The 13,453-nt window shown below is 54.0% G+C and overlaps 1 protein-coding gene and 1 long non-coding RNA gene across 2 annotated transcripts in view; one reads left to right on the top strand and one right to left on the bottom strand.

Moving 5' to 3' along the window:
- Positions 1-2,222: 2,222 nt before the first annotated feature.
- Positions 2,223-13,453, bottom strand: part of Crocc2 (ciliary rootlet coiled-coil, rootletin family member 2) — a 64,056-nt gene continuing 52,825 nt past the window's right edge. The window contains exons 29-32 of the mRNA XM_074072251.1: positions 7,762-7,911; positions 4,340-4,471; positions 3,309-3,488; positions 2,223-2,765 (exon numbers count right to left, since the gene is read on the bottom strand). Coding sequence (XP_073928352.1) covers positions 2,679-2,765; positions 3,309-3,488; positions 4,340-4,471; positions 7,762-7,911 — 549 coding nt within the window. The 3' untranslated portion in view covers positions 2,223-2,678. The remainder of the gene's footprint in view (positions 2,766-3,308; positions 3,489-4,339; positions 4,472-7,761; positions 7,912-13,453) is intronic.
- LOC141422702 (uncharacterized) overlaps positions 2,223-13,453 on the top strand; it is a 53,968-nt gene continuing 42,737 nt past the window's right edge. The window contains exon 1 of the long non-coding RNA XR_012447453.1: positions 2,223-2,344. This is a non-coding gene — a long non-coding RNA (uncharacterized lncRNA). The remainder of the gene's footprint in view (positions 2,345-13,453) is intronic.

Below are 13,453 nucleotides of genomic sequence, written 5' to 3'. Positions count from 1 at the left end.
AGGATGGCTTAACAAACTCATGAGTAACTTCAGGTTCCGTGGGGTGCCCTGAAGGGGTTGGTCCCCTGCAAAGTCCAGGCCTGAGGGCTCCTCCAAGTTCTCACAGACATCTACAGAGCCTGGCCAGGTCACACAGCTGAGGGGCAGAGTTGAGACTCATTTGAGGTGACAGCTCTCAAGTGGACCCTAGGATCCACTGGGCCTTTTAGAGAGGCCAGGGACCAGACTCTGGGTAAGCCAAGGGAGGAAGCTGTGGGCCTTCTCCTGAACTCTAGGGAGCAGAGCTGGGTGTTCCCACCCTGGAAGCAAGTTGCTGCAGGACCTTCATGGCCTTTCCTCTCAGACTCTAGCGAGGACACAGAGCAAGAGGTCAGCCCCCTTCTCCCACCTGCACGACCGAGATAGCCTAACCCAACCCCTCCTCTGTCTCCTCCTCACCTCCACATAGGGGCACACTTCTGTCCTCCAGCTTGCAGGACTGGGCCTACCACTGGTTGGCAGAGAGGGTGGGGCAGAGCCAGTGTGGAGTGAGCTGTGGCCTGGGCTGTGGAGTCCCCGGCCTGACCCATCTCCTGCCCACAGTCATGTGGCTTTGGTCCACACAAAAGGCTTCCTCACCTGATAACCAATGCCCAAAGACCTGATGCGGGGGTCTCCAAGTCCCCTAGCACAGTCACTGGCTAGACTCTAACACACACAGAGGCTTATATAGCGCTGGAAATGTTTAGGAAAATACCAATGTATTTCAAAGAAATTGCTTCCTAAATATAAACCTTTATGTTGAATAAGTAAAACCAGTATCTCCTACACTGATTTAATTATTTCTTAAAATAGGAAAATGTCAGAGGCCTCATGGGTACTTCAAATGCTCACTATGAGCGTCCACGTTAAGGAGGTTCCCAAAATTGCTAGTGAACAAGTCGGTCAGATTACAGCAGCTTTCATTTTGACACTGAGAAATATACTGCCCTCTTACAACTGAAGTTCGACCCTACTCACTCCACTCCTCCAGGCTTTTCTGCCAGGCTTTGCTGGGAGCTTCAGTCCCATTGGTGGACCCTGGGGTGTAGAGAGGAAGGCATTGATACTGCACACTGGGCCACACAGGGCTCCCCAAAGGAGGGCTGGAGGGGCTGACCAGCCTTTGTCTCCCAGGGGAAGTTTCTAAATTTTGGTTCCCTCCTCCCTATCCCCCACTGGGCTGCACAGGTCCCTCTGCAAGAGCGCAATGTGAAGGATCCTCCACAAGGAACCTGAAAACTAGGGAGGGAAGCAGGGGTGGGGGGTGGGGCTGTCTGCAAAGTGCTAGGATCTGAGCTTGCACGGTGGGCCAGGCTACCTGCTTTCCACTGGGCGCACTGTTAGTCAGTATCTGGCCATTGTAGGGGGTGCATAACAGCGTATCTATGACATCACCAACTCCTTCTTTACCGAGAGCAATCATTGCTGATGGGTCTCTATGCTCCTCCCCTCAGAGCCTGGCAGAACTATCAGATCCTTTTACCACCACGAGCCATCAGGTGGAGTGGGCAGGAAGAATGAAGCCTGTCTGCCCACCTTGATCTGGTAGGATCTACGATATGGGGTAATCTCATGCTTCTAAATTCAACCAGAAACCAGGACGAACAGGATGACCTATTTAAGTCCTTACTGATCTTGAAGTAGCAGGGGCTGTCACACATCTGAGCCATTGTTGCAGTGACTGGGACTGGACAGACTCCATAAAATTTTGCTCCTTCCTGTCTGGTATCAGACTCCTTGAGGGTGTTCCAGGGTGCCTGAGAGGTAGCCGTTACCACATAGTGTACCGGCTGACTGGTGCCCAAGAGATACTGGAAATGCACCACGAACAACTCAAAGGGGGCCATTTGGAGAGGAAGACAAATCATTCTGACCAGGGCTAATGTGGGAAGGAGTAGCAAAGCCAACAGGTGAGCCATATAGCAGGCCCTGGCAAGATGGCAGCCTTGGCCTCTGCAGCAATCAGGGCAGGATTCCCACAGGCATTTTCCCAGCGTCTGCAGGCTGGGAAAGCGGAGACTCTGGAACAACTTCAGATCTCACACTCCAATGCCCCTCATGGCCAGTGAGTCACGGGGCTTGCATCTGAGTCATTTCCAGCCACCTGCCACTGTGACGGGCCTGCAGTTCCTGGATGCGGGAGGTTCTGCGCGTCTGGACATGGGGTGTGGTGGCTGGCCTTGCAGGACATTGTGTTTTTGGCTCCGGTTGGTGGAAATGTTTTCCACGTGTTTCCCCGTGTTTCCGGAGCTGAGGGCACGGAATGCAGTCTGTGGCCGAGGGAGCTGATCTGACGGGGACTGGCCATCGGAATCTAGCCAAGGTAGTACATCCAAACCGGAAACGGAGCACCAGGCCCAGTGTGGGCTGAGGAGGTGCTGACGCTCCTTCCCACAGCCGAAAGGGGATCATAGAGGAGTGCAGCCCAGCCGGAGGAGGCAGAGGTCCCATGGGCCGTGTACCTGCTGCTGTAGGACCAGGGAGCGAGTGCTCCTGGCAACACCATGCTCACCCGGCTGAGCTTGGCTCCTCTAGTGCAGTGTGACCAGCACCAGTTTTCGGCAGCCTGGGGCCCTTGGCAGCTCTGCCTGGAGCCTGCTGCTCTAGCCAGTCAGGGTTGGAGGCAAACAGGCTGGCCGAGTGGCTGGCGGTGGGGCTCATTGCCTGGCCTGGAAGGCCTGGCAGAGGTGGGCCTGTTGCTGCCGCTGTACTTCCTGGTCCAGCTGCTCCTTTAGTCTGGCAACCTGGGATAGGGTAGGGGTTTAGTCAGGTGGGGAGGACAAGCCCTGGGACCACAGGACTTGTCCTGGAGAGCTGTCAGAAAGGGCTGGGAGACTGCATTACATGGCTCCTGAGGGGAGAGGGGTGTTCATGGGAGAGAAATCTCAAATGGATGAACAGAAAGAGTCGCCAGAAACAAGAGAGGGTATAGTGTCATGAACACCCATCCTGTGGACAGACGCAACTTCCTGCTTACAGTAGCCGCCTCTGTCCAGGCCAGGAAAGTGCTCAGAAGGATGGGAACATAAGTGTTCCTTGGCTTATAAACTGAGCAAGCGTGGCTGGTGGGCCAAGGACTGTAACTTAGAGATGATGCTAGGCTGTTCACTTCACCTCTCTGGGTCTCAGTTTCCTTGACTGTAAAATGAGGGTTTTGGCTCTGAGGTCAGGCAGAGAATGCTGGGAGCTGGAGGCCTGCGAGCACAGGCCATGTGGTCACCGTGCAGGGCAAGAAGCCTCTCCTCCCCTAGAACGGCCCCACCCAGGGGCTGGGGTCCTCAACTTACCTTCTCCTCCAGCACTTTAACCCGCCGCTGGTGGGTCCGCTCACGGGACTCCAGGGCCCGTGTGGCCTGCAGCTGGGCCCCGTGCAGCCTCTCGGTTTCTGCAACCAAGTCCTGCTGGTGCTGGGCAGCCAGCTCACGGAGTCGCTGGGCGTGTGCCTGCTCCAGCTCTGCCATCTGGGCCTGAAGTGAGAAGACAGTACCTTATTGCTGTGTGCTCGCCTGAGGGCTACCAGAACCTGGATCCAGTGGGGTTTCCCATCCTGACATTAGAGCTACCATTCCTGTGTTGGACCCTTTGCCCTCTGCTGGGTGCTGACCCTAGCCCAGGATATGCAGCAGACCTGGGGTCAGTGCATACATTCAGCCCACGGGTCTTGGGTCCAAGCTGCCTGCTCAGCGCTTAGCTAGGCTAAGCGACAGGTCTCTAGGGTGGGACCTAACTCTGTAGTACCCCAGTTTCCCCGTGGCCAAGCTGAGAGTCCTGAGGGCATTGAAGATCCATGGTTGCACACCAACCACAGCAGTTCTTGACTTGGGAGGGGGTCCAGTGGTGGAAGGAGAGATTGAAGCTGTTTAGGATCACATGTGGGTGTCGGGCCCTGGGCCTGGGGGAATGTGTGAGTTCTGCTTTCCAGGCCTGCCAGGTTCCCATCTTCTGTCCCTTGTGTTGCTCTGCAGAACCAGGCCTGGATCATAAGGACCTCTACCAGTCCTAAAAGGACTTCAATGCCTCAGGAAGGCAGGGGTCTTGGAAAGATAGCAGGTGGGACCCAAGAGGCCCTTGGTCCTGGTTTGTAGCTCTGCTGGGACCTGGTTGTGACCTCTGGCAGAACCCCCCCACTGTTATCTGGTCTCGTCTCTGCATCCATCATGTACAGCAGCTGATCCATCTGCCCTTCCCATGTGTGCACAGATATGTGACATGTACATGCATGTGTGAGGCAGGCACATGGGCCCACCCCTCCGGGGCCACACCCACCTGGAGCCCACCCCAGGTTCATGGAGCACAGCACTCCACTGGCCCAGCTCACCTGCAGCTGCTGGCTCTGCTTCAGTGCCCCAGCCACCTCCTGTCGTAGGCTGATCAGGGACTGGTCCAGCTGCTCCTTCTCGGCTCCTAGCCTGGCTGCATCCTCCTCCCTCCTCAAGGTTTCCTGCTCCGTCTGTAAGACATGGGGGAAACACAGAACTTCAGGACTTTCAGTGGGATTTAGTGGCCTCCTGGCATGAGTGTGAGGTCAGGCTAGCCTTTCTGTGGGGAGCAGGAGTGCCTCTGGGAAGGACTTTGTGTCCCCCTTAATAGTTGGTTGGGTTCACAAAGGCACTACTCCTGCCTAGTTCTACCAGCATCTGCGGCCAGAGTGGGAGCCTAAGGTGAATAGGACCAAGTCCCCATCTGACTCAAGATCAGCAAGGGACTCTGTCTTTTCTACGGTGTTCCCCTCCTCTCCCAGGGCTTCTCAAGGCCTCCTGAACCTGGGGCTCCCCACATACCCTTGTGGCCTTCTGCAGCATACTCAGCCTGTTACCCTCACAAACACACAGCCCAGGAGCTGTGCTGCAGTCCTAACTAGCCAGTGACAGCAGCATCACTGTCACCCTCTCCATCCTCCAGAGTGCAGAGCCCATCTTAGTCACCCATCCCCTCCATCATGGGTATAGGGTAAGAGTGGGCTGTAAGTTAACTATCAGGAAATAATTGTTTTCCAGGCGAAGGTTGGAGGGCTCCTTTCGGTCTGGTGATAATTATCTGGAGGACCCAACCAACTAGGAATCCTTTCCCTGGGGAGCAGCTGTAGCAGAGGGCCCTGTCCCCCAGCCTGGGGAGCCTCCGGGCGTCTTCATGGTGCCCCAAGAGGTCCTTCTTTCAGCTTCGCCAGGCCCAGCAGCACAGAGGCAGGATGGGAACCACTTTCTGCTCTCCAGCCAGTCCACCTCCACTCCTCCTGCTCTGCCCACCCTGTGGGTCCCCTTGCTGGTGTCATATCAGTGTGCCAGGAAGCCTCCCTGCAGTGCTGGACAGACCTGCTCTCTCTGCTGAGGGGCTGGAGCCCTGGGATATGGTGGGCTGTTTGCCTGGGCAAAGTTATGAGGTTAGGACCCGAGCTTTAAAAAAATAAGGACTCCTTTCTTCTTTAGGACTAATAAAAACAGAGTCCCATCCACTGGAAAAGGAGTCCTGTTTCTTTAAAAAAAAAAATCCAGTTACACTCCTGGAAATGCATGTTATAAAGAGAAGAGAAAAGTGAAATCCAAAATAAATAAATGGCCACATCCGGGTTTCCCCTCCTGAGACACCAATAAAGTGTTTATGGGTTTGTGGATCCCTCACAGCTGACCTCCTGGAACTCATTAGCTGTTCCTGCCCTCCCCCACCCAGGCCCCCAGGGTCCACGGTGGGCACAGTGCCCACAGCTGGCTCTGTTGCCCCTGGCAGAACCTTGTCTCAGCAAGTCAGTGGCAGCAGCACTTCTGTCCCTCTCCCTCCTCCTAGGGACAGAGTTCATCTTAGTTACACCCACCACCATGAGCATAGGGTAGGGGCGGGCTGCAGGTTAAATAGCAGGAAGCAGTCATTTTCCACATGAAGGTTGGGGGGCTCCTTTTGCCCTAGGGGCTAATTCTCTGGAGGACACAACTGACTAGGAATCCTCTCCCTGGGGAGCAGCTGTAGCAGAGGGCCTGGCTCACCAGCCCAGGGCACCCCAGGGCATCCTCGTGGTTTTCTCTGCTGTCGCAGGTGCTCCACCCTCCACCCCACAGCATCCATGGAGACCAGGTGCAGCCTTCAGGAACAGCAACAGGATTCTGGTGGCTGAACCCATCCCACAAAGGAAGGAAAGTGGCCTTTTGTGGAAAAGCTGGCTGGTGACTTTTGTCACCGAACTGACCTGCTGGCCTCTGTCCCCTAGGCAGGCTGGGCTGTGTGGCAGTGGACAGGTTTGAGAAGGGTTTCTCTGCCCCATGTCTGTGCCAAGCCCTCAGCACCTCCAGAACAGTGCTTTCTTCACTTTGCAGGGGGACACAGAGCCCCAAAGGGTCAGGTGGTTGGACACCAACTGGTCAGCGCAGCAAACACTATCTCCCCTTTCCTAAGTATCATCTCCCTTCTTTTTTTTGTGTGTGTCTTTTTTTGTTTGTTTGTTTGTTTTATTCATATGTGCATACAATGCTTGGGTCATTTCTCCCCCCTGCCCCCACCCCCTCCCTTACCACCCACTCCGCCCTCATCTCCCTTCTGGTGGCCTTCTTTGGAGTTCCTGTCCTGCTCTGGGCCCCGGGTCCCCCTCCTGGAGAGAGCTGGTAAGGATCGCAGATCCCTGTGGCTGTGGCCTGGCCCAGCTCTGACTGCCAAGTCAGCATGGGTGTGCTGTGCCCCAGTGTGGTTTGTGATTGGGTGTTGGAGGGGCAGGGGACAGCCCACCAGGCTACACACACTCTGCCATGCACCCTGACTTGTGTTGGGAGGCCAACAGGGTGATGACCATTAACACCCCTGGGCAACACTAGCTTTTCCTGGTCTCACTGTGTCACCTTCACCTGCCTGTCTACCTGACCCTACCCAGAGCCCAGAGGGTATGTCCCCGGGAGCTTTGAAAGGGAAGGGCCATGGATCAGGATGGCGGAGCAGCACATGAGTTGACCCCACCTGCTGCAACTGCAGCACGCTTGAGGCCCAAGAGTGGGTGGTGTGCCAGGTCACACAGCTGCCAGCAGAGAGGGCTACAAAGTCAGGGGATTTGCCATGAACCATGGGGCCTCTCCAAAGAGTGCCAAGGCAGGGCCCACCAGGACACCACCAGAGGGACTGTGGCCATCTACAGGGTGCTGAGTGGCTTTGGGACTAGCCCACTGTGAAGGGCAGACACTGAAGCCAGCAGGGGCCAACCCTGCCTCCTGTGGAAACTCCCCCTCTCTGCAGTGCCCCCACCTTGCACCAAGTACCTGCTTGAGGCGAGCATGCAGCGCTGTGAGCTCCCCCTGCAGACGAGCACGCTCTGTGCGCAGTGCTGTTGTCTGCTCCCGCAGGGCCCGCCTCTCGGCCTGATCTCTGCGCTGCCTCCGGAGGACCTGGGCCAGGAGAAGCTGAGTGTGGACCATGGATGGGCCCGCCTAGGGCCTCTGAGAGCTGGGCATTCTGTCTGAGGCTGGTCCTAGGCTTAGCTTATTTTTTCTCCTAAGTCGTGTGTCCACAGTTGATCCCTCTGTTATAGGGTGCTTATTGTGGAGCAAGAAAACAAGCTCTCTGACTCCTGTGGACCCACTCCAGCCTCAGTTTCCCTGTCTGTCAACTGGGAATTAGGTCCTGCTTGAGTGTCTGCAGATCTTCATATCTGCCTACACCTCCCTGCAGGCCAAAGGACAGGTTAGGTAAAAGAACTCAGGTCTCTTCCTGCTAATTGGATTCACTGCCTTCTGGTGATAGCATGCCTTGCCCTCTGGGGACCCTCACCTGCTTCAGGGGCTCCAGTGACCCCTCAGCCTCCTGGCACCTGTGCTGCAGGCTAGCAAGCTGCTCCTCCAGGAGCCTCCCCTTCTTGGCCAGGCCCTGGCTGTGCCTTCTGCTTTCCTCCAGGGCCTGGTGCAGTGTGTCCAGTTGGTCCTGGGGAGAGGGAAACACAGGGCCTACCTGGAAACACTGAGGTGGAGGGGCAGAGCACCTGCCTAGACTATCCTGCGGGTCTGTACGCCTGGGATGTAAACAGGCAAGTATATTGTCAAGGACAAAGTGATGTACTTGTAACCTGAAGGCCTCCAGGAACCACGGGCTAAGTGACAGGAGGGCCTCGAAAGCAAACCTTGGTGGCCTGGTGTGGGCAATGGCTCTGGCTTGATAGGTCTCTGCTGCAGTCAAAGTGGTTTCAGAAGACACATCTGTGCCATTGCTCCCCTGTGTCCAGTCCCTGGGGGCTCCTGCTGCCCTTGGAATAAAGCCATCGCAGCCCTCTCCAGGCTCAGAAGCCCCCTGCTCCTCAGTCTCTTTGCACCTCTGTTCTCCTTCCTCAGCTCTTGGCCCTGCGCCACTCTGTAATCCCAGCCCAGGAGGACACTTTTCCTATCCCACCGGCAATTCAGAACTTGGGAGCCCAGGAGCCTGGCACAGCTCTGACTCTTGCCCTTCCTCTTCCTGCATCTACTTCCCCATCCCCTTTTCCGAGCTGTTCTGCCTTCAGTCTTTCAAACCAGCACTGTCTGTTTTAATAACTGTGTGGACCCTCAGTTTTCCTGTTTCCATGACAACCTGCATGCATGATTCACCTAAACATTGGGTTATGACCCTTCCCTGCTCTGAGCCTTGTGGCTCCCACTGCCCTCAGGATAAGAACTGACCGGGCAGCTCACCGCCTTTTCCTATGCCAAACTCCCCTTGCTTTGTGCCCTGCTCTCACATGGGCCATCTGCCATTTCTGCCGCAGGGCCCTTGCCCTTGCTGATTTCTGCCTGCAATGCTGGCCTCTGTCTGCTATGCTGACTCTCCCACACTGACATGCCACAGTGTCAGCTTCTTCCCCGGCTCCTCCTCTCCATCACCCCTGTTCTGAGACGACGCTTGTTCTGCCTCCTGAGTCCCAAAAGTGTCAGTAAGGTCTCAAAAGCCCTTATGGATCCATGTAAGAGCCCTCAAGTCTGTTGGAAACTTGAGGTCCCGCCTGTGACTACAACTTGGCTCCCCACGGCGATCTGAGTCTCTGGTTTTTGAATCTTCCTGAATGTTTCATGGGAGAAGTGGCCAGTTCCTTCTGGGGACTAAGGACTTGGAGAAGTCAGGAACCACACCTGCTGCAGGGCAGAGAGGTGACAAAAGTCCTGAACCACTGCAGCTGTCTACACAAGAGCCTGGCCTGGCTTGCACTCAGGCAAGAAGGAAGAATGTGATGTGGGATTCACAAATAGACCTGAAGGTCCAGGGCAGGGTTGGAGGGCAGGCATTGTCTGGGACCCTCTTCCCCCATAAACTGAGGCTGGGAGGCAGCCTGAGCACATGTGGGTGCAGGTGCAGAGCTCAGCTTTGGGTCCCTCTGGAGGCTCCATGGAGGCCTTGGCCACAGCCTGCCCAGTGTAGTGCTGGCAGAGTGGGTAGAGCTGCCCACTGGCCTCTCAGATATTAGAGGACTAGTGAGGAGGGAAATCCAGATAGAGCGAGTACAGTCCCCCATCAGGACACCCTATTGAAATCAAAATTTTCTATCAGTGCACATTTTCCCGTAGAAAAGAAGTCTCCTTCACGATGTGGCTTAGAAATTTCATGGTACTTTTAAGAGACCCCAGACCAATTATCTGAAGCGAGCCTCCTAAACCTGATGACTTTCATGGAATCCAAATTAACCACGGTGACCGAATGGTTTAGTGGTTGGGTGGTTCTTCCTGTGAACACTCATGGGCCTTGCTGAATGGATCGAGTGGCTGGATGGTTCACTCTGCGAGTGTCACATACACCTTGCTGGCAGCTCTAATGGTGGCAAGGTGTGCCCTGTGTGAACACCTGTGGGACTTGCTGAGTGACTTTCACTGCTTCTGCCTCTTTGGCTCTAAATTCTGAAGTGAATGAGACACAGGTTGGCAATCCAGCTTGCGTACTGGGTTCAGTCTGAAGTTTAAGTGGCTGAAGGAAAAAGTAAGGCACATCTACCCCTCTCCCCCAGCTCAGAGCTGAACACCAGGGTGCAGAGGGGCTCCAGCTGCTGCCAGTCAGGGAGCCCAAGCAGGGAGGAGCTGGGCTTGGGTCTTGGTTTCTGTGCCTGACATGGTTGTGATGCAGTCTCACTGGGTTCTTGTTGGGAACCAAGGAAGAATGGGAGGATAGCTGGTGTGATGCTGTGAACTCTGTAAGATGCCCTCTGGGGATGTTATAAGTGAGGGTCTTATGTGGAATTTGCCCTAGGCAGAAGCTGGGAGCTGCCTCAAGTTCCAGCAGAGGGGACAGAGGTGTCCTCAGACATGCTTTGGCAGCATGAGGAAGGACAGAGCAGGCCATCAACACCCTAAATCTTCCCTTGGGCCTTGGAATTCAGGTCCTTGGCCTGATGCCTTCATCCACTGGTGACAATGGACCAATTCAGTTGTCCACTGGCAAGTACCACCCTGGTCTTCTAGCATGGGCAGTACCTTGTCCTATCCTTGGGCGAGCCAGTCCCCCTCAGAGGCAAGGGGACAGTCTTTGCTTTACACAGTGAGATGCTGTGGTCCACACAGGGATACAGAGTCTGGTGCCAGTTCGCAGCAGTCAGGCCACCCCTGGACTCTGCCTATTCACTTGCCTCTTTGTCCACTCTGCACCAGCCCTCCCCTCTGACCATGCTGGCCACAGTCGGCTTTACTATTCTCCCTCAAAATTTTCTTGTAAGATCTCAAACGTATTGTCTGAGGTGTGTTCCCTCTAAACACACCTCAGACAAACAGCCAAAATCAAACCAAAAAGCATCTGACCCGCGAGCAACTGACAAGCCTGGGACAAAAACAAAGACCCATCCAGGAGATGATCAAGAAAGCCATCCTTAGCGCCAGAGTCACAGCCTCTCAGAGAGACCGGCTAGGAGCAGCAGAGGTGCACATGAGACACTCTTCTCAATTGCCCTTGTGTTAAGGAGAAGTTAAAAACCGAATTCCTAGGAAATTGGTAAAAAAGGAAAAGAATTTGTTTCAAAAACCTATGGGACACATATCAGACCACAGTTAGGGAAAAGGAGGTAACATTAAACGTCCTGCTCATTGAAAGAGAATGTCTGAACATGAACAAGTTACTTGTCACACTTTAGAAATCAGAAAAATTACAACAAAGGGGACAAGAAAAGGGATTTTAACAGAGACGAGATGGAATGAATAAACTAGACAAAAGTGAGAGGAGGGATACGGCTGATTCTTTGAAAACAGCAGCAAAGCAGACAGACTGTGAACAAGGCAGATTAAGAGAAGCAAACCTGTAGCATCAGGGACAGAGACCTGTTTGTGACAGCACAACTATGTGTGTAAGACAGGTGTGACTGTGCTAAATGAGACAGTGCTGAGCAGACGTGTGTGCGAGTCCTCAGCAGTGGAAGGTGGGTGCCTCAGTCCTACACCACAAAATGACCTGAGAAGAACCAGAAGAAAGACAGAAGCATGTTTCTTAGGCTGTCAGGTTCAGAAGCTATTAATTAACCCTTCGAGAGTAGCTAATAATTCCTTTGCAATTTCTACCATTGAGCTGATAGGCGACACAAAAAGCTCACGAATTCATTTTACGACCTGAGATAATTCTTAGCACAAAGAGATCTGAAAATATGGCACCATAAAGGAATTACAGCTGCAAACATTCTTGACAAAACGTGAGTAATCAATTCCAACTGCAGAGCTACAACCATAGTGTGGGGCAGGCAGACTCAGGCCCCAAGGGCAGGCAGGGCACGTGGGCTGCACTCCATTGAGCACAGTAGGAGGGCAGGCAGTAGGCTGACATTCAGGACTGAGGAGCTGGTGGGGCTGGACGTGGCGGGTTTGGGTTCTGGGAAGGGATGAGTCCTGGGCAGGAGCCTCAGGATGGTCCTTCTGAGCCACTGGAGCCATGACCCAGCGTCAGTCCGCAAACAACCCTGGCAGCCTCCCCAAAGGGGCGTGAGAAGGGTATGTGTGGGTAATGCTGGGTGTGTGCCAGACCTGCACCCTGCCCTGACGCTGGCCCCACACCGTAGGCTTGACTATGCCCTGTTGTTCTATGGGTCCCCAGGGTGGCCCTGTGTACAGTGTTGTTCTATGGGTCCCCAGGGTGGCCCTGTGTGTGCTGTTGTTCTGCTGGTTCCCAGGGTATCCCTAGCAACAGGGAGGGATTTGCTCTCAAACAAGAGTTGTACTGTTTGCATAGCACAGCCTACCATTTAATTAGAAAAATATGTTTTTAATTAACTTTCTCTTGACAAACACATTGGCTTATGTGAACCAGGGGGGAAAATATCAGTCCATGAAAGTGAAAGAAGTTGTATAAAATGCAGCGCTTTCTCTAGAATATGCCTTGGGTTCAGTACAATCAGGAGGGGTGCCAGGCCTGCCCGGCCAGGACACAGCAATTAACCCAGCTTGCTGTGGAGAGGGGGCATCAGGCAGCTGGGAAAGTGACCACCTCCCCAGCCCTGCAGCTGGCTAGAAACACTTGGGCCCTTTGCTCTCTTCCTGGTCTTGCTGTCTGTGAAAAGTGTGGGTCCTCCAGTGAAGTGGTGATGTAGAACCCCCTTCCCAGATGCCCACCACAATGACCAACAGATCTCAGAAAGTGGGAAACTCTTCCTGGAGGTACAGACCAGGGACCTTGAGGGCCCCTAAATGATACTTGCCAGAATTGTAAGTAACATAATACCGATGGGTCCTAGCATACATCTCTAAAAAAGTGAGTAAATTCTACATTGAGCAGACAAGTGAATGTGGAGAGATCTGAGTGATACCCCGAGAGGCCCTCTGTATCCAGGTGGTGCCCCAGGAGCCTGGTTTGGAAAGATGAGGGCACAGGTAGGGCAGCTCAATCCCCACGTTCCCATGAAGGTAACTGTGGGTGATAGACTGGGAGGTCCTCAGGGCCTGCAATGACCCGGAATGAACATCAAGTCCCCACTGGCTCCTCCCCACCCCTGCTTTGAACAGGACCAGTATGCCCTCTTTAAGGATACACAAGGCAAAATATCACAAAAGAGGGGGCAGTCTGAGGATTCAGACTTGGGGGTCTCTAAGTAAAAAGAGAGTTTTTGCAAGAAGTGGCAGTTGACGTTTTCAAGGTGAGATGGGCAAAGGCCAGAGAGTGGACACTGAGAAAAACACTTGGGCAGCAGCAGAGGATGCAGGGAAAGTCAGATTAGCTGAGTAGGAGAAAAACCCTGAGCTCTCTCCAGACTTGGGGCAAATGGTGTTGAGAAGGAGAAACACAAGATTGAGACCAGGGATCAGTACCAGGACACCCAGAATTTAGAACAAAGAGCCAAGAAGAGGAGGAAGGGGAAGAGATGTTTTTGAAGTAGAATGAACTCCTATAAGCGGGAGGTAGACTTGATTCTGCGAGTGGGGAGGGCACACCACAACAGGCAAGATGGATGGGCAGGAGCGAACACCATATCAGTATTTTGGCAATGTTCCTGAATTTCGAAGACAAATGGGCCTCTGGCTTCCACTGTGTATAGAGCACT

The sequence above is a fragment of the Castor canadensis genome, chromosome 4 (assembly GCF_047511655.1).
Source record: "Castor canadensis chromosome 4, mCasCan1.hap1v2, whole genome shotgun sequence".
In the NCBI taxonomy this organism is placed as follows: Eukaryota; Metazoa; Chordata; class Mammalia; order Rodentia; family Castoridae; genus Castor; species Castor canadensis.
Note: the sequence above shows the minus strand (reverse complement) of the source record. Positions and strands in the feature narration are given on the sequence as shown.